Consider the following 20,630-nt stretch of genomic DNA (forward strand, 5'->3'; position numbering starts at 1 on the left):
GGGCAGGTAGTTTTTGTTATAGTATAGTATAGTTTTTCATATCGGCTATAATTACTATATTCTCATTTAATTAAAACTTTATTTAATTTAATAACTTTTTCAGAAATACTATATTATTCTCAAAATCTCAGAATGCATGTATGTGGGTTATGTCTTAAACATGAGCAGGAATTTTGCTAAAACACATATTAACAATTTCAAAATTCATTAAAATGTATTCATTTATCATTGACAAGTGCACCATTAAGTGATGAAGAAAAGGCTCAAACTGATGACCAAAAATTCAGCTCAGTGCAATAAATGAAGTCTTAGATGCTCAAAGAAATCCCCAAAAAGAAGGTAATTTAAATTTTAAAATATTGAATTTAATAACAACATTGGCAAACTGTTTAGCAATTTAGCAAATAAAAAGCAAAAAACTGGCTGTGTTGTTTTGCTGATTTCCAGATACTGAGCAATATGTGAAACTACTTTCTATTTCAACTAAAATTGTTTTCTCTGTATGTATATATATATGTATATATATATATATATATATATATATATATACTTTGTTTTTGTGTTGTTTTGTTTTTCCATTTTCCATTTGTTTGCTCTATTTTTCTTTATTTTTTGTCATTTTCATCCATTTATTTATTCATTACTGTCTTATCTTATGTATGTAGTGTATTTTTAATTTTGGTGTCATTGCAACCTGTAAGTCTTGTCATGATTGTTGCTATTAGTGTGATTTCTGTTATTGCCTTTATTTCTGTTACGGTCTCTCTCTCTCTGTTGGGGCAGGAGGGTAAGGTGAGAAAAAAACAGAAGAATGCTGGGGTTCTCTGTCATTTATATACCTTTAAAAAATAAATAAAAAACATTATATATGACATATAGAGAAAAATTTATATATATATATATAGTTATACTTTATTTATTTATTTGTCTGTTCATGTATTTATCTAACAGCCGTTTCTCACAGCATATATATATATGGACATACATACATAGATAGATACATTAATAGATGTGGATATAGATATAGATACAGTGTAGTATACAGGCTGTGATGTGCTCCTGCCTGACAGACTGAGCTGAGGGCAGCACCGCCCAGCGGACAGGGAATGGGACTTCCTGGTTGGCTGCGTTGTTGTCCTGCTGTCTGTCTGTCCGCAGAGCTTTCTGGATCCAACACAGCAGGACACACCGGAGTAGTTAACGTTAGGTAACGGCCTGATTTAAGGCTCGGTCTCCTGCTGTAATTACCGTACAAACAAAGTAAACTAACAGCTCGTTGAAACCGGAGCGGCGTTGAAAACGGGAGCGGAGCGGCGGAGCTGCATCTGCCCGCAGATCAGTGAGGTTAGCCGGGATCGAGCTAACAGGCGGAGGAGACCGTCGGTTTGGTGTGTTTTTAACTTCTCACGGCTCCAAACTGCGAGAGGACTAAAAGAAACTTTTGTCGACAAACCTGGGGAGTGTGAGGTAAGTTGTTTTTTTAAACAAGTTAACGTGTTTCTGTAGAAATACTTTAAAGTAAACAAACCTGGGTTGTTATCAGCTATCAAGTCATGTTAGTCCAGATTTACTTCTTCCTGCTCGAGTTAATGAGATTTTCACTTTCTAGAAGTTATGTGGCCATAATACTTGTCTAAGCTTCACTGGACATGACAAGATAATTCCCCTCTTTGTTCACCCATCTGCAGAAAGGTCAGAGGTCAATTAGGCAGTCAGGGGCACCTAACAGATTTAAGTCCCCCTAATTATCACCTATTAAGTTTACCAACATATATTACTTTGTGTCTCTTACCCTCCACCAAATCAGATCAACCACGCTTTCAAGCTTTTTGAAGCCTCAGTAAATTGAGAAGTAGGCAGTGAGTGCTGATAGAAGAAATGCCCCAAAAATTAGTAGGAAATTAAAAAAAAAAAATACAATTACCTGAAATGTAATTTAAAAAATAGAAATAAAAAACAAGGAAATGACCAGAAAAGGGTTATTAAAATAATCATAATTTTTTAACATAATTTTAAATATGTAATTCTGATCATTTCCCCCCCAGCTTTCCTAGACATTTATTTCTAGCGTTTTTTAAAAAAATCTAAATCTACTTATTTCTTGCAATTTGTGAAACATTTCTTACCAAGTTGCTCATTGCCTTTTATCCTGTGTTTCTGAAAGAAATCACACCAATGTGCTCAAAGTAAAAGGTTTAAATACTTGTGAAAGGCATCTAAGAGCAGCACAAGAAAAAAGGTGTCTCTTCAGGCGTCTCAGGGTTGAAGAGTATTTACCAAGTTACCAGGTTTGTGTTTTCCACTCTTATAGTACTACTTTAGATTTGAAATATTAGAAAATCAAACATCTATCAAGGGTAAGACCCAGATAATTCTTATCAGAGGTGGTTGGGGACAACATTTGAGTTAAAAATGAATGAACTGTGGACCTAAAATTTGTCCGATGGCCAAAGATAAACCTCCACAGATTGAGAGTTGGCATCCGTGCTGATAGTCAATCCATCAGTTATCTGATGAGCATTATTTTGTTTTCAAGCCACACCGGCAAACATGCACAGGTTACACCTTTGCAGATATTTGCTTCTTTTATTTGCCAGAGCCTATATGATTGGTGGTTATCTCTTTGATTTTAGGGTACAAATACAGTTTGAAAAATTGGTGCAAAAAGGCACCAAATCAATATGAAGTCACCTTAAATATACAGTTTTGATAAAATCATCTAATCATTAGCTGCAACTCTATGCTTCAAACAAAAAAAAGTTTACACTAAATGTATTATATTTTAGGGATGCAACTTAAGGTCGTATCATATCATGTTTTAAAGTTAAACCAGTTGTTAAAATCGTTGCAGTTTAATTTCCAGATTATTTGACTTCTTGTTTCAGCTCTATTTAAGTTGTCCCAATAGATTTTTATGTACTTCTTTTATACACACCTAAATCAAATCAGCCAAAGAAAAAGAAGAGTAGTGCGCACAGAGTTGAAGGTTCACATAGAAGTTGTTAGTTTTACTTCCTGGTGTTAAACTAAATCCTGTGACCCAGTTTGTCGGAGTCTCAGTTCAATTTACAACTGCAAACACTCGTATCTTATCAAATATTTGCACTTTTTTAAATTTTGAAGGTAGCTGCAAAAAGCTTAGCTGTAATGCTTTTGTCCCCCCAGACAAAAACATAAAAGTAGTAGAGGAGGCCTTTTATTTACGCATTATTATAGACATTTACACCATGAAACTGGTGCAGAAGCGGCTCAAACTGGTACATAAAAATTTACTAGAACGCAGGAAATTAAATGTGATGCTCAAAATTTTCTGGCAAACGACACTCAAACCCTCCGTTTTATGATATGACACCATATCCACACCTTTACTGTCGTGCATAGATTTATCTGTAGAGCAGTTTACAAGATATGGTGGTTCAAAGATTTCTGCACGATTAACTCATGCTCTCAAAATGTGTTTCTAAAACTAATCGAATTGAAATATTAGCACATCTAACCGTCTCAGATGCTGGTGTGTAAGAAAGTATCAGCACCACTGTTGATTGGTTATTCCAACATTTCCGTCCCTCTGGACCTTTGTCAAAAAAGTTAAATACTCTTGACGAAGCTCTCGTCAAGTAACGGCCAGTGGGCCAAATCTGGTCCTGGAGAGGGTTTTAGGTGCCCCTCCAACCATTTTCTAATTGACAATTAAAAAAAAGTGAATCACACTGAGAACTGTTCTTGCATTTCCAGTATTCATAAGGTGCCAGAGTGAATAAAACAGCATCCAAAAAGAGCTGATTTCAGTTGTCAGACTTCTTATATTTGTCACCTTCAATTATGCACACTAAATAAAAACGAATTACGTTTCCCTTTAAAGGATAAAAACTGTGTAAGTCGACAATAAATAGCTGATTAAAAAATAAAAGTCATAAATAGGTAGATAGAAGTCATAAGAAAGTTAATAAAGTGCATCATTGCAGAGACATGAAGGGCCCCAGTTTATCATTGCTTGTTTATAAAAAAAAAATGGAGGATCCCCCACACCATCCAACAGAGGTCCTAGCTAAGCCCCTAATGTCCTTAAGTCTTAGAAATGAACGCAAATCCAAGAAATACCCTCAAAACCTAAAACTGACCTCAAATCCTAGAAATGTCCTAAACTGCTGGAAATATCCTAAAATCCTAAAAACATGTATGGGGCTGCTGCGAGTGGCCCCTGGCCTCCTGACATTTTGCAAAAGTGGCCCCCGAGCAAAGCACGCAGAGTTTCCCTGGTCTAGAGGGACCGAAATGTTGGTATAACCAAAAAATTCTGATGCTTAGCAAGAGCAGCATGCGGGATCTTTCTTTTCAAAACAGATTTTAGTGAATTTAAAGTCTCAAGTCCTCCATCCTTTGTTTTGTAAGTTGCCAGAGGAGGTTATCAGTAAAGTGAAACCACATTAGAGTGTTAATTAACTCGACGGGGGGTCAAATCTCGCAGCTTCTCATCTCTACATCACATCTCTCTTCGTGCCGCTCACCCTGCCTTCACACATTAGTCGCCACCATCAGTCAGTGCTGTCGGTTACTTTGAAATGCGTTCTAGCAGCGGGGTATCAAACACGCCCGTAAATCATTAATTGAATATCTGACTGAGACGTGCATATATTTTGAGTCAGCGAGTCACTGTTACAGCATAAATCCGTCCTTTTTTTACGCACTTTATCTGATCTCGCAGTTCTGCAGAGGCATCGTGGTGGTTTCTCTGGGTCGACTCAAGAGAAGGGAGGCTGTTGTGTAAAGTGTTTCTGTTACAATCGAGTCGTTCAGTTGTTTCTTATTGCAAAAACAAACGGCTATTCTCCAAGAAAAGGACACATTCACCAGTCCACAAAGAAGACACCATTGACTCAGCTGATGATAATGAAGTCTGGTTCTGCAGTTAGTTTCACTCCAGGTCTTTCAGCACTTTATTGTAGAAAGTCCCATCTCGTCCAATCATCTGCATTCTCAGTAAACACAGCTTTTTAGGGCCGTCTTTTGTTTCTAATGGAGTGAAACGTTAAAGCGGTCCACATAACAGTAGACCCATTACAGGCCGTTATCAGGCGTCGTCCTGCGTCCCCCCTGACTGGAACTAGTTTTTCTTGAAATGGGCTGCTCCCACCGGCTGAATCAGAGGTCTGTAAACGGTCACATGAATCAGCGACAGTTCGAACCTGTTTAACAAGGAATTTGGAAGATCTTAACCTGAAATTATTTAATTTTAAAGTGACTCAGAGATGAGTGAAAAGGCAAGTATGTTCAAGAATATCCACATTTTCTCACAGCTGCTGTGCTGCTTAAATTGTGCCTAACTGGCTACTAGAAATTAATTAATTTCCCCTCGAAGATGTTTCATCTGAGTACATTTTCTGAACTCATCAGACTGTTGTAGTTATATTATTTGCCTTTACCAGCGTAGTCATTATATCCACATTACTAATGTTTTTTTTGTTGCTGTTTTTTAAAAAAAAAATCTAATTGTGTAAATACATTGTAAAAGCACCGATCGTTATTGACATTAGGGTATTTAGACAAAAATATCACAATATTTGACTTCCTCCATATTGCCCAGCCTTACCTACAATATACTGTTAGGCAGCTTTATGTATTATTAAACTGTTTGAAGTCATAACCTTTAAAGTATTTATTGTATTATATTTCACTTCTGCTAATATCTCCCTCTAAATCCTAAACCCTGGACCTTCAAGACGTTAAAAAGCATTTGTAAAGAATGAATTCAGTTTCAATTCAGTCAAATGCAGTGAAGAGCATAAACTAAAAAGAAGCAAAAAAAGAAGGAAATCCTCAAGTACAGTAGGAGTGCAAACACACTCACTTTTACCTTTCACAACCACTGAAGCTGAGACAGATGGTCCAGTAATCCCAGACTTCTGATGAAAGTGATACTGGCAGACACACCAGACCTCCAACGTGACCTCCCGTTGCGTCTGACACAGAGAAAAGGGTCAATAGGCCATGCTGCAGGATTTGGGTCAGTCATGCTGCACATATAAAAAAGTCATTCCAATTTTTAGCAAGACAATGCTCCTGTCTCCAACGTGGTTTTAGAGCTGGATGGCAGGAGTGTTTGCAGTCATACAGACGAATAAATTCAGATCGCTGACAACTAAACTGTAGAAATTTACAGCTATTATAAATCAAGTATTTGCCTAAATGATGACTATCTTATCTTGGCTTATTCGTGCGATTTACAGTCCTCTATTCATTTGTCTTTATCTTTGTATTTGTTTTCCCATAAAAAAAAACATAAAGGGTTTACGTTTCATCATTTTAGAAGGTAGTCCTGTAAATACTCACTGTATACTGTCTTCTGTTTAATATTTAGAAAGTCCATGTAGCTCACACTTGGAAAATTGTGAAAAATTGTGAAAAATGCTCATTAAAAAGTGACATCTTCATTCATAAACCCAAATGCTCTTCATTTAATTTCACAAACTAGGAAGAAAAGCAGTAAATTTCCAGATTTAAAAAGTTGGAACCAGCAAATATCAAAATCCTTGTTTGACTGAAACAATTGATTATTATTGTATAATGTTGAACATGTTCACCGCATTAGTTTAGCATGTTTGGTAATCAGCACTAACACAAAGTACAGTTTTGCAGGTATTTTTGTACCAAATTTCAATGTGATCCAGCCATTCGTTCAAGAGGTCAGATGTCCCGTTGTATTGGGACTAGAGGCACAGTCAGAGGATCACTAAAGTCAGCATGATTTATCTTTTGGGAATCATGAATATTTGTACAAAATGTTACTGCAATCTGTTGTTGGGATATTTTAGTCTGGAGCAAAGTCAGATTGATCAGATTGACGATGCATCAATGCAACAAGCATAGCTAAAAACGAAAAAGTAGAAACTAAAAGAAATCTCATGTTTCAAGAGATTGTTGCAGAGCTCAGCAGTAAGGATTGCGTGATTGCCCGGGGCAAATAAAATGCCATGTCAGGCTTCAGTTTTACCACTTGCCAAACTGTCAGAATGAGTTAAACACTGTGTTTTTTTTTGTGGAGGTGATGAAAGTAGCTAAAGAGTGAGCCATCTTGTTTCCTTCCCATTTCTGTAGAGAGCTGCACACGGTAACTGTCAGGCACTCACAAGAAAATGCAGCGTTTAAAGACAAAGTTTCACCTGAAAACAGGTTTAGCTGGGTGACTTTAGTGGATGTGGGTGAAACTCCAACTATTGTGCAATTTGTCAAAACCTTTGAGAGCAAGACCAATAAAATTAGGTCATTTTCCATGACAATTAACTTAACTCTTTGTTATTTGATAATCGCTACCACACCGCAGGTTTGATTCCGGCTGCGGGTCTTTAATGCATGTCATCCCCCCTCTCTCCCCCGTTCATGCAAAACCCTTTGATTTCCAGGCCAATTGGCTTCATTTCTTTCAAAAGCATGTGGGGGCGACAAGCAGCTTAACAAGAAATGACCCCAAGAAACAGCAAGTGAAAAGAGAATTAACCCAAAAAAATCAAAAAACAGAAAAAAGAAAACTAAAATACAAACAAAAACAAGAAAATGGCTTCAAAAAAGTGATTTTTTTCACTTTTTTATGTAACATAATTTTTAATATATAATTAAGAGAAGTCTAAAAAAAAATTTCTGGACACATCCCCCACACCCCATTTTTTGGTCATATTTAATAATCCCCCACAGCTTCAGGTCACTTTCTTGTCACCTTTTATTTTTACACTTATTTTTATTTTTTAAATTTGTGGGACATGTCTTACCAAGTAGCTCATTGTGCTTTTTTTTGTGAAAGAAATCAAACCAGTTTTCTAAGGTTTCACAGGTTAAAATGAAAGTGAAGAAAAGTGATGTTGATCCAGGTGTTGAAGGGTTAAGATGTCCTATCAAATAAAAGCTCAAAACAAAAAAAAAGTTTGAGAGCAAGGCGGATAAAGGCTGTATGTCTCAGGTGCAGAGATGGCATCGTTCATTTCACCCAAACGTGTTGTAGGAATGCCGTATCGTTGTCATTCTGATTAAATCCCCGTCCCCGGGGGAAGCATGTTTAACTGCAAGGATCATTTGCCAAGCCCTAATTAAAACGGACATAAAGTGAAGATTAGGATGTTTAATGGATAGACTGAGTCCTCAGGAATGACCAAGCAGTCTGATTGCACTCTCCACGAGCTGCAGGTTTTACTGAGGAGGCGTGCGGCGAGGTCCAGCCGTCCTCCGGGCTTCAGCTGTTTTACTCAGGTCTGTGTTATCTGCATATAAGAGAGAGGCCTATTCTTGGTTTTCTGACATTTTATCCCCTTTGAAGTCACATCATCTTTGCATGCACACACTCAGACCTGCTCAATTGCTTATTCATGAGCCTCGGACGCACAGTCAGGCCCGGTGCAGCTCCAGACAGCTGTGGAGACAGTTTTGTTGAAGCGTTGTTTTGTTTCACTTTTTCAGACTAAATGATGAGTCTGTGACTCCAGCGACGGCCTCTTCTTTTCTCTGTGAGAGGGATCTGGGTGGATTGTTTGGCCTGTTGGGATTAGACCAGTCATTGTTTGTTCCTCCTTCAGTTAATGCTTCCTCCTGAGTGTTGTCCTCAGCCTCATTTGCTGAGTCATTCTGTGGACTTATTACCCGCCGCAATAGCAGGGCCTGTATTGTTTTCACTTTGTTAATGTGTGTGTGTTTGTGTGTGTGTTTGTGTGTGTGTCATCATGGCAAAATGTGATTCTGGAAACACTGTTTAGCCAGAACTACCACAGAAGCGGTTTTCAGCACTTTGGGCTGATCATGTCTGTCGTTAGATGCAACTGTGCGAGATGCAGTCATGAATTTTTTTCAATTGTGGATTTAAGATCACAAGGCAGAGTTTGAAGAGGGGTTCGGTCTGAGCAAGGGTGTCATGTGTGGCTGCGTTTCATTAGTTGCTCAACATGTGCTTGTTGACTTCCCCCTCGCTATCATAACCAGGCATCTCAGATAAACATTTTGTGCAAGAAAATATATGGCAGGATTGTTTGTGAAACTATTTGCGCCACCGAAAAAGAAGATGATTAATAAAGTGTCAAATAAATAAACTAATAAATAAAAATAAAATTAAATATGTTAACTATCTGACCTGCTGTTGAGTTTTTCTAATGTAACAGGTCTGGATTGGTAGATCTACGAATTTCGTTCTCTGGTTAGCAGATAGTTCCCTGTATCTTGGCTGGTGTGATCCAATCACATGATGGTTTTTAGTTGGTATCTTTGTTTTTATTCCTCCAGGGTGAAGAGGACTTACTACATAATATAAATGCTTAATTGTTGTGGAGCGGCACTCTTACACTGTGATATTGCTGCAGGCAGACAGGACACTTTTAGAGAGCTGAGCTGATTAGTTAATTATGAAACTGACTGAAAATAATCAGCAATTAATTTGAGAATCGACTCATCACTCGTGGAAGGCATTTTTACGGGAAAAGTACCAAAAATGACCTTGTTACTATGGAAGCTCATTTTCACCAGAGTGACGGAAAAATAGATCCTGTGAGTCATTACCAATTTCTTAAAATCATGAGTAAGTACCTCAAAATAATAAGTTAGCAGTATCCCCAAATAATAAGTGAGCATCCCAAAATAATAAGTTGGTATTCATAAATAAGTTAGTATCCCAAAATAATGACCTAGTATCTCAAAGTTATGATTTATTATCTTAAAACTATGAGTTAGTTTCTGAGCAGCTGATATTCCCAAATCATGAAAAATGTTCTTTAAAAAAGTGTTAATATTGTTACTCATTATTTTGAGATACTGAAATTTCTCATTATAATGTCTTGCAGGGTCTTTATTTTAAATCACACATTAGCCTGTATTTTCCACCTTCTGTTCTGTGAGAATTAGCAGGTCGTCATCGTCTTACATGATGGTAAATCTTTAATAATGAGGTTTATGATTGTTCAATTAATAGAAAGACTTTTTATTTCTGCCTTTTTTTAGAACAATCGATTGACAAAATGAAGTGAAGCAATGATAAATGTTATTTGCACTGACAACTTTTCTCATCCAAGTCACTCACCTAATTCTCTAACTCCTTTCTCCCGTTGTCTTCCCGTCTCTCTGCTCCCCCTCTTGGTCTCCATCTGTCCCTCATCGCTCCTCGCAGCATGTGGTTGGAGCCACGGGCGTTGTAGGATGAAGAGCCCGGCGCACCGCACCAGGGACATCGAGAGGCAAGCTGGCTACCTGAAGCCCGAGCACTGCGCCCCTCCCCCTCCACGCACCGGCTCCGACACCATGTGGTTCATCCGCGACGGCTGCGGCATCGTGTGTGGCGTCATCACCTGGTTCCTGGTCTTCTACGCCGAGTTTGTGGTGGTGTTCGTCATGCTGCTGCCCGCCAAGAACGTCATCTACAGCCTCTTCAACGGGGTGATCTTCAACGGCCTCGCTTTCCTCGCCCTCGCCTCTCATGCAAAGGCGATGTGCACAGACCCGGTCAGTCAGACTTTGATCAGATTAATCTGTAGGAGTAAACTGAGTCATACTCAAGCTTTAATACATATATACATATACATACATAATACTGCAGCTTGGACAATATTCGTACCTCCATATCTGATACTATCACGATACTTGGGTGCCGATTCAACATGTACTGCGATTATTTAGGTATTACAATTCACTATCACAATTTATTGTAATTTCTTTTTTACTTTTTTTTTTACCTTTGCAGCATGGGAAAAAGTTAAACCATACACTTCTATAGGCTGTGAACCATGAGACATGTTTCCAAAAACAATGCACGTCTCATGTCTGTCAGTCCGTCTGGCTTTTATTTCATACGCTGCACAGAACAGAAAGTTACATAAAATAGTAACTGCTCAGTGGACTTATTTTTACCAAATTTATTCCAGTTAAGCACTTTGTGGCCTTGGTTTTTTAAAAGTTGCTGTATTTAATATGAGATAAGTTAAAATAATCTTTTATGAGTCCCTCAGTGGAGAAATTTGCATCTTTAAATCAGCAAAAGTGATAGTGCAAAGCAAGAAGCAGCAGTAAAAAAAACACAAAGCAATATAATATAAAATTATAATTTATGGTTTTGTAAAATTATTTTACACTGTTTATTTACAATTACTGATATTGTACATTTTAAATTGTTTGTTTTTTATCTTTATTAAATACTCGTTCAAAATAAGATCTCCATCTCAATGGGACTTACCTGATTAAATAAAGGTTTATATTTTTTTTTTAAAAACAGTAAAAAAGCTAAATTTAATAAAATAAAAATATAATACACAGACATATACTTTACTCACTTACTAAAAATACTAAAAAATATACCTTTTGAAGTAAACCTAAAGTGCTACATTTAGCAGTTCCTGCTCATCAAGTTTGCTGTGTTTCCCATACAGTGATTTATTTGTGGTGGCTGCCACAATATCATCGTTGACCTCCGCTTATTGATTTTCTATTTGTTGAGTATTTAAAATCACTAAAATCTTGTTCCATTGTCGAGCTCCCTGCAGCGCATTGATTCGCTCATCCCCTCGCCCCACTCTCTGCTCTCTGCTTATCAGACCACAAATTAGACAAGAATTAGCTAACTATCCCACGGTCCCCTCACCTCACTCCCCACCGCTAAGAGACTATTATTAGGGATGAAAGTGGGCAACAGCTCTGGAGACGGACCTTCAGTAGTGGCTGAAGCAACCTGAATACAGCCGGCACAAACCCAAACATGGGGGTCCACAGCAGGCAAGGTCCAGTCTGTGTAACAGCAGCAACAGAAATGTTGCAGCGGCCCAGTTTCGATTTAAAGAGCTCCTTAATTCTTGCATAATCACCTACACTCTGCGTCTTGGCTCGGTGCAGCACTCCCTATTTTTTTCCTCAACCTGTGGCCCTTTGCAGCATCTCATCCCCAAGCTGTGCTATAATAAAAGAAAAAAAGCCCCCAAAATTCCTTTACACTCGCATTTGAATTCTATGAAATTCAGGCATTTAAAAAATATTTAAAAGTTTATTTATTTATTTATTTTTTAGTTGATTGTATCTTTATATGGTCCATATTGCCTTAAAAAAAGTGTTTAATCGAATTATCAGACTGAAATGATATACAGCAGACCTAGGGCAGGGTGGTATTCATGCGTAGAAATACCAGTTGGTTTCTGGGTTGAGGCCATTTCAGTATCAGCTGGGGTCTGAATCTTTTTTTGACTTGGGGTCACCTAGTTGCTTAATCATGCTGTGATTGTTTTATTGTTATGTTTTTGTTCTAGTTTTTAACTTGAGTGGTGATAAAGTCAAACCATACTTTATTATCTAGTTTTTTTTTTTGTTGTCTTGAGACCAATTCTCCATTTTTAAAGGGCTCCTGCACAGTAAAATACACTTGAATTCCTTGTCGTGAATCCTTTTCTCCCCTCTCTCTCTCAGGGAGCCGTGCCTAAAGGGAACGCTACCAAAGAATTCATCGAGAGCCTGCAGCTCAAACCGGGACAGGTGGTGTACAAATGTCCCAAGTGCTGCAGCATCAAGCCTGACAGAGCTCACCACTGCAGGTACTCCTCTCCCTCTGCGAATGTGCAGATTTTAGGGAAGAATACAAGCTCTGCAGATTTTCAGATGTGTGTTTGGGCGAGCGAAGTGTTCTGCTGAAGTCTGCACCCTCAAGTCTTCACTGGGGACTCCTCGTCTCTGCTGTGTTTGCTCCTGCTCCGGCGGTTCTCCTGCCTCCCGTGTGTGTTTTATTTAGAGTAGCTGTGTAGCTTCTCCCAGCAGACTTTGCAGCTCGATGTTAAGGAGTTCCCTCTGCGGCTGCTCGGTGGTTTCCCGGGGATCTGCAGGCATGAAAAGCACAAAAACACTACAGTGTAATTGAATTGTAAAGCCAGTGAGTCATTCGGTCTCAGAGGGAAAAATGGGTGTCAGTTTGAATGAAATGGATGATTTTTTTTTTTTATGAGTCATTCTTGTGGGCGGTTCAGATGATACACTGCGATGATACATTTGTCTCTAATGACCTGTGAGAATAATATATTACACACAAGACAGCAGCTTTTTAAATATAGATTTGGCTCTCAGAGTGCGTAAACAAAGCGCACGAGTAGATCGAGTGTGACTCTCTGCTTTTTCAGATGATAGATTTTGAGTTGTTAGACCCCACTGGAGTTGTCAAACAATGACAGGTCTGCAAGATAAATAACCCCTGACAGTCCAGCCACTATGACTGTCCGTCACATCAGTCAGTGTTAAAGATGAAGGGACACTTTCAGGGTGTCTGCAGGTCCTTCAGAAGTCTTACAATGTATTCAGTTCAATTTAGAAACAATCGCCTTTGAGAGTCATTAAATAGTCTTATATTCCAGAGAACTACCTTATAATTATTATACATTTGTAATTTAACAGTTTTTTTTACCAGGTTATTTCCCTGTTTAAAAACAACTTTTACCTTTTTTTTGTGTATTAATTTATTTCTATTCCTTTTTTGTACCACGATGTATTTAATATTATGTATCTTTTCATGTCTTTTAGTCAAATTGAGTCTTATGCACGAAAAATCACATTTCTTATGTTACAAATCTTTAAACCTCGATGAGCATAATGCTGTCTTTTTACTTTATACTTGCACTTACCTGTTGGCAAAAACTAGACTAACCAAGTCACTTTAACAAACATATTCCCAAATAAAACCTACCTTTGCACAGGGCCACATATACACCTACTTAATTTTATACTTACCTGCAATGCCTGAATAAGAAAAAAAAATTATCGAATAAATCACTCTTGAATTTGACTTAAAATTATCATAAAAAGGGTCTATAAAAGCTTTAAATTTAAATTTCTTACACCTTTAATATACCCTGCATTTTGTGTGTGTATGTGTTTGTTTGTTTGTTTTTTAATACTTTGTATTCAGATTGGTCTTTTTTCTCAAACAGTTTGTTTGGGTTTTTTTTGCATTATTTTATTCAATTTTGTCACCTGTATGTTGTATCTTTGTGTCCACAGTGTGTGTAAACGCTGCATCAAAAAGATGGACCACCACTGTCCCTGGGTGAACAACTGTGTCGGAGAGAACAACCAGAAATACTTTGTGCTCTTCACGGTGAGTCTTTAAACACTGGAGGTTAATAAATATGTCAGTACAAGAGAACGCAGAACATGGTCAAACCAGAAGGAACAGAGATTCATAAAAAAGCTAAATTAATTCGTTTTTTTCTGTAAAATCTAATGGGTTAAGCACGTGAGCCCAGTTGGCTCACTAGACGGAGCTACGGCACCATGAAGGGTTAATCATAACTGCAGTGGTCCAGGTTTTAGTCCAGCTTGAGCCTTTTGCTGTGCTTTCTTGCTTTCTTACTATCAAAACTAAAGCAGATATTTCAAAAAGCACCGAATAACAGAAAAATAATGTCAGCATTCATATTGTAGTTCATTTATTTTGTACATCTATACATTAATTTAAAAAAAAAAACACAGTAAGAATTAAAAAGAAGTTTGAACATTGTGAAGGAGAGATTAGAAGTAATTGTGATTGTTTTATAGTTATGTTTTTGCTTTAGTTTTTAACTTTTAAAAAGTTGAGTGGTGGAGTAAAACCATACTCTATTCTCTGTTTTTTGTTGTTTGGGGGGTAATTTTTCATGGTTAAGGAGCTTCTGTACAGTAAAATACACTTGAATTCCTTGTTAATGCATGACGTTTTTCTTTTTTTTGCTTACTTTGCTTTAAAAAAAAAGAAAAAAAAAGTTTTTCATTTCTTTTAAGTATGAATTGTTATTTAAAAGGGGACGTATCTCAATAATAACAAAGATCAGCCCTGCGATGGTCTGGAGGCCTGTAACAGCTCGGATCGGCTCCAGACCTCCAGTGACCCTGAGGAGGATAAGCGGTTACAGCGAGCAAATGAATAAAAAAACAAAGATTGCATATAAGTTAAATTGTGTTCAAATGATATCCACAAAATTAGAGTCCTGTCAGATGATTTTAATGACAATAATATCGATGTGGATTATGCATTCAAAAAACTGCTTATGGACATTCTTTGGATGTCCATAAATGACTCATTTTAGTTCAATATTATACATTTATATCCAGATGTGTTTTTGTGTCATGGGACAAATGTAAATAGCCCTGGTTGGACCTGTGATCTGAAACTCAGACTATTGACTGAAATTTGGGTTTGTGTCCTGAACTCGCCTGATGGAAGAAGTTTGTTCCAAAGAGACGGTTCTCTGTATTTCAGTGAATATTGATTAAGGTAGGTATCGTAATGCTAAATCTTTGTTTTTCTCTTTCTTCCCCTCACCAGATGTATATTGCACTAATATCCCTCCATGCATTAATTTTGGTGGCCTTCCATTTTATTTTCTGCTTTGAAGAAGACTGGGCAAGTGAGTAATGATAACGATGAAGTGGCTGCTAAATTTCCCCGTTCACTCACTCAGGGTTATAACTGTTTTACCACCATCCAACTCTATGTGCAGATAAACCTGACAAAGAGACCAGCTGAGGTTGACAGTCTTTTAAAAATTATAAATGTTTTAACAAAGTTTCTTCAGGATAAAATACATTCGTACCAGCCATTGACAGAATTTACTGTAATTATTTATTTTTACGTGGGTCATTTTAGCAAGGCACTTAGCTGTAAGGTTTCATATATGTAACAAACTTCCTATGTGTTTTGTTTGTATATTAACTGTAAATACAAAAATAACTATATACATTCCTTGTAAATATAATTTAGTTTTCCTTTTTATTTCTTCCTTTACTGCTACCTTTATATATTTTTTCTACATAATGGCCAATTTTACTGTTTATTGTGAATGACATTTTGAGTATGTTTATATATTTTCTGTATGTGTAGTTTCATTGTGCAACGTTTCATAATAACAATAATAAATCCATGAATCCTTTTTAACTCTCTCTGCTCTCCCTCTCTCTCAGAGTGCAGTAACTTCTCTCCACCAGCAACCGTCATCCTTCTCATCCTCCTCTGCTTCGAGGGTCTCCTCTTTCTGATCTTCACCGCAGTCATGTTTGGGACTCAGGTCCACTCCATCTGCACCGACGAGACGGTGAGTGAAACCAGCAGCAGTTTCACGATCACATCACACTGAACACTGAATCCTCAAACACAGGGGGTATTTAAAAACCGAAGGGGGGGTTTGGTGGTTGAGTTTCCGAGACATTTTTTCCTGCATTCTGGTGACTTTTAAGGAATGAAAATAATAATAAGCGCACTGGGTTTTTTTCTGTTAACTACTTTTAATTTTATTTTGAATTATACAGAAAGAATACAGAATAATTTGCCTCTCTGACATGAACTTTCATGAATCTCACACACTGATATCAGGGATGATAATGATTCATTGACAATCGATTTATCTGTCGTTGAGAAAAAAACACAGTTGGTATTGATGATGTATACAATTTTTTTCACAATTAATCAATTAATTGGTCATTACTTTTACTAGTAATTCATCAGGAAAGTGATTGTAATTTTCAGCCCCAACTAATACTAGTTTTCGTTCACTTATTTCATCGCACCGACCCCTGAGTGCAAAAGAAAAATCAAATTTTACAAAATGCACACCACTTTTCCTAAAAACCCAAAAGAACTGCACAGTGCCAGAAACAGGTTGTGATAACTAAAACAAAAAATGGGTATGAAAATGTGTCATAAATTAGGAAAAAGGAGAACTATTACCTCACGAGGCAACTGGGACACGGCAACGTGAGTCTCCCGGGAAAATCTGGAGGTTTGGGAAGTAAGTTTGTTTGTGGAAGGAATCAGCTGCACCAGTGTCTGCGGTACGATGTTTGGGCTCAGGCAGCAAGTTCAGCAACTTATTCAGGCACTCATATAGGTTTTTTTTTATTATTGTTAAAATAGGAGTTCTGACTTCCTGAAATAAGTTACAAGCAGGAGTTTATTCACGTACTCCGTAGCCTCCGGAGGTATTTTGATATGAGCGCGTTTCTCATAACGTATGGGCTCAAACCACTCATGACGATGACTCATAATGTTGTAATCTTCACTACAAAGCTCATCTGTTTCTGTCAAATTCATAATCATGGGGCTCGCAATTCTCTGTCCTGTTAGTGAGTCTTCATCGGTGTGTGCTGTTCTTAGACACCAGGAAGTGCTGGGAGTGAGTCACCCTAAGCGCAAGCATGCAAAACACGCTTCATTTTTAATCCCTTCCACTGGTTATTTTCTGCCGGCACATGAAACATTTATAGCACGGCTATATGTTCAGATTGGAGCATGAACCAGTACTAAAGCAGAAGAGCAACCTCTCATGTTTGTGACATCTTATTTTCCCTGCAGGGCATCGAGCAGCTGAAGAAGGAGGAGCGGCGATGGGCCAAAAAGTCAAAGTGGATGAACATGAAAGTGGTGTTTGGTCACCCTTTCTCTATAGCCTGGCTGAGCCCCTTTTCAGCACCCGACCACGGCAAGGCAGACTTGTACCAGTACATTGTGTGAAAGCTGGAAGCTGAGCTCTGCTGCTGTGGACTTCCTGTTCTCCCCTCTGACTGGCTGGACCTAAACGAGCATGAACTCCTTTTAGCCACATTGTCTTTCGTTTATGGATCTTACATTTATCGATATTTCAGGGTGTTCCGTTGTTCGCTACATTGTCAAAATGTTTATTTTTTAAAGACCTTCACCCTCTTTGTTATTTTTATTGTTTCACTCTGGGTGCTGACTGAGATTATTAAGCTGTACAAAAAAACAAACCAAACTAAGCAGCAACAACTTGACAAGAAGCACTTAATGAGAGTTGGCAAAACAGCACAGAGAGACTTCCTCCAGTACGTCTGATCATTTCCTGCTTCCGAGACTAAATAATGTGAAACTGAAGTCCAGAAAGTTTCCGAAGTCCAGGTGCCAAGGTGGACTCCTGGTTTTGTCTTCCTGTAAACATTGTTGTGATCTTGTGACTTCTTTTGCTGTATTCCTGTTGTTGCAATAGTCTTATGCTGAGTGCGGCGGATGATTTGCCTTAGAACAGTGCGTTAGTTAACGGTGGCATCAGCTATTTTAAAAGACATTTATTTTGTTTTGCCTTAATGTGAAGGTCAGGGTGAAAAAAGATCACATTGGTTAAATAATCATTTAAATGATTTAACTTTGTTGTTCTTTGTTGCCAGATAGGTGGAGTAGTTCACGTTGTCTAAGAAATGTGTTTTAAGACTAAGTTTTATCAAATTATCTTTGGATTTTGAAAGTCTGTACTGAACCCCATCTATCTGCTACCAAGAAAGCTAAAACCAATCACAGATAAAAACAGTTCAAATAAATGTTTTATTTTGTCATTTACACAGGCCATTGGCCAAGTTCCTGCTCAGACTGAAGTAGGGTCACTGTGAAGGACATTTAAAGGCTTTAAGACCGTGAGCAGCCTCAGCTGTAGTTATAATCCTTAAGATTTCAGTCTTAGTTGACTTAGGGTTGGAAGAAAAAAAGCGTGATTTTAATACTAAAGCAAACGCCTGTTGAGCAGCTTCTTACTCCAAAATACAACAGGAGAGCAACTGGTAAATTTGTTATAGTGCAGCCAAACAAACTATAACCAGCTTCAAGTGGCCACTAGTGGAACTGCAGGTTTTACTTCATCTTTCAGTTCCGGATTTTGCCACTCAGTCCGTAAGCAACAGTGATCTAATTTCGTGCTTGGGACTGCTTGTAGTGCTAATTAATCAATTGTAGAGGAAGAGCAGTGCAATGAGATGATGAACTTAAAAGAGCAGTTGTTAAAACACGATGGAAATATCAAATATTTGATGAGGAGCAGAGCAGTCTCATTTCTCCACACAGATCTGATGTCTTCATATCTTTAGTTGACATTTCATTAACATGCTCAGCACGTTCTTACCGAAGAAGCGTCTATAAAGGTCGACAGTGCAAGCAGCTCATTACGACCCATATTGTAAGGTAGCGCCCTCTAGTGGCTTTAGTAATCATTGTGGGAGCAGAGGAGGGAGTGATGTGATGTGGTATGAAAAGTAACAAAGTCAGTGTAATGTTATATGAAGATGGAAAAAAATGGGCGGGAGAAGAAGGAGATGGATCAAACAAGCACAGGACTTTCTGCTTAGGATGTTTTTAAAACTGCAACAGAAAGGACAGTAATACATGTCATTGTGGGGAGGGTATGTATGATATTTTGGAAGTCAGTGGAAAAGGACTTGTTTTATCATTTAGGTATGAGAGAACGTTGCACTTGCTTCATGTACATCATTATTTATTGCCAAGTTGCTGTTTCTATAGGCACTATGCACTAAAATATGGATGGAAACACTCTTAGTGAGGCTCATATCAATGAGATAAAGTTAAAAACACTAACATTATGAGTCCCTCATGCCTGTGAAGGCAATTTGAACGTAGTGGGGAAATGGCGGACCCTGCCACTTATAGAGGAAACCACTTTTTTGAAAAGTAATAACTGACTTAATTCACACCGAATGACTGCTTACTCATAAAAATGCCAATCATAGATGGCATCAAAAAATGGGGTTTGAATTTATGGAAATCTCAAGGATTATAACTTAAAAATGTGCCACTTGGCAGGTAAACAAAGTCTCTTGTCCAAGAGGCAGCACGGCTTGAGCAGTATCAGTACCAGTTTTGGACTCCAGCAGGTTGTTTGTCCTTTTGTTGACTATTTGGCCGCTCTGTGTGTAGTCAAGCTAGCCAGCCTTTTGCTTTATAACCGTTTTAATCACAGTCACCAGCTCAGACAGAAAGTCAGGGAATAAAAGCAATACACATTGCTCTCTGAATGCACTGACCCTAAGTGTAATTCACTCGCTCTCAATTGATGGAATTTGCTTGTGGATAATCCAGTTTGTCATAGATTGCAGTCGTGAGCCTGACCAGAGGGCGAATAAAAAGCCTTACAGGATAAAATGTAGATTAAAATTTAGGTCAGTGGAAAATGTTCACCGAGGCCTGAAAGACTGCGATAGAAATGCACATTTTAATTGTCGCAGCTGCGGACAGTCTTGGATCACATAGTGTGAAGAGAATTTATGTTTTGTGATGAGAATTTGGTGCAGAGAGGAAATAGGCCACTTCAAAGCATTTAACACTAAAATGCCTTTGCTCAAATGTGTTCGAAAGCCTTACTGTATTTATAACATGCTTTCTGGGGTGAAGAATGGACATATTTGAACATACATGTTGCCAAATTTAATGCTTAATAAAGGGAGCCACTGAAGGAACCGTTTCAAGATTCAAGTGTCGTAAAGAGTGACATTTTCTTAGGCATTTAAAATCACTGGAGTTTTTTTTTTTTTAAAGAAGTAAAAATGTTATCATCATATGGAGATGTAACAGTTGTTCTCCAGTTTACACCTCCAGTACACCAGCTTTCTTCTTTCTTCTTGAATTGTTCGATATGTTCTTTGTGGTCAGGTATGAATGCTGATTATAGTACTTACTGTGGACCACATGATGTTTTTCTTTTCTTTTTGACTGTTGTATTTCTTTAATGGGAATGAAATAAAACAATATGTATATGACACAACTTTCTGTAAGTTTTACAGATACTTCATTGACTCTGTTAATCAGTTTACAGGTCTTACTGTGTCAGAAATGTGGTTCCTCTATTTTAAATTCAAGGCAATTTTTTATGTTAGTG

General features: G+C 37.8%; 1 protein-coding gene across 1 annotated transcript; it reads left to right on the forward strand.

Annotated features, from left to right (window-relative positions):
* Positions 1–1,130: 1,130 nt before the first annotated feature.
* LOC121957709 (palmitoyltransferase ZDHHC3-like) lies at positions 1,131–20,227 on the forward strand. Its single transcript, XM_042506449.1, has 7 exons — positions 1,131–1,467; positions 10,136–10,467; positions 12,412–12,536; positions 13,987–14,083; positions 15,290–15,371; positions 15,925–16,055; positions 17,312–20,227. Exons 2-7 carry the CDS (start codon positions 10,165–10,167, stop codon positions 17,468–17,470), a joined length of 897 nt encoding a protein of 298 aa, XP_042362383.1. The 5' UTR covers positions 1,131–1,467; positions 10,136–10,164; the 3' UTR covers positions 17,471–20,227.
* The last annotated feature ends 403 nt before the right edge of the window (positions 20,228–20,630 follow it).

This window comes from Plectropomus leopardus, chromosome 18 (genome assembly GCF_008729295.1).
Source record: "Plectropomus leopardus isolate mb chromosome 18, YSFRI_Pleo_2.0, whole genome shotgun sequence".
In the NCBI taxonomy this organism is placed as follows: Eukaryota; Metazoa; Chordata; class Actinopteri; order Perciformes; family Serranidae; genus Plectropomus; species Plectropomus leopardus.

Coding starts and splice junctions, on each gene's coding strand:
- LOC121957709 (XM_042506449.1), top strand. CDS start 10,165: ATGAAGAGCCCGGCGCACCGCACCAGGGACATCGAGAGGCAAGCTGGC. Junction 10,468..12,411: donor AGGCGATGTGCACAGACCCG/GTCAGTCAGACT, acceptor TCTCTCTCTCAG/GGAGCCGTGCCTAAAGGGAA. Junction 12,537..13,986: donor GACAGAGCTCACCACTGCAG/GTACTCCTCTCC, acceptor TTGTGTCCACAG/TGTGTGTAAACGCTGCATCA.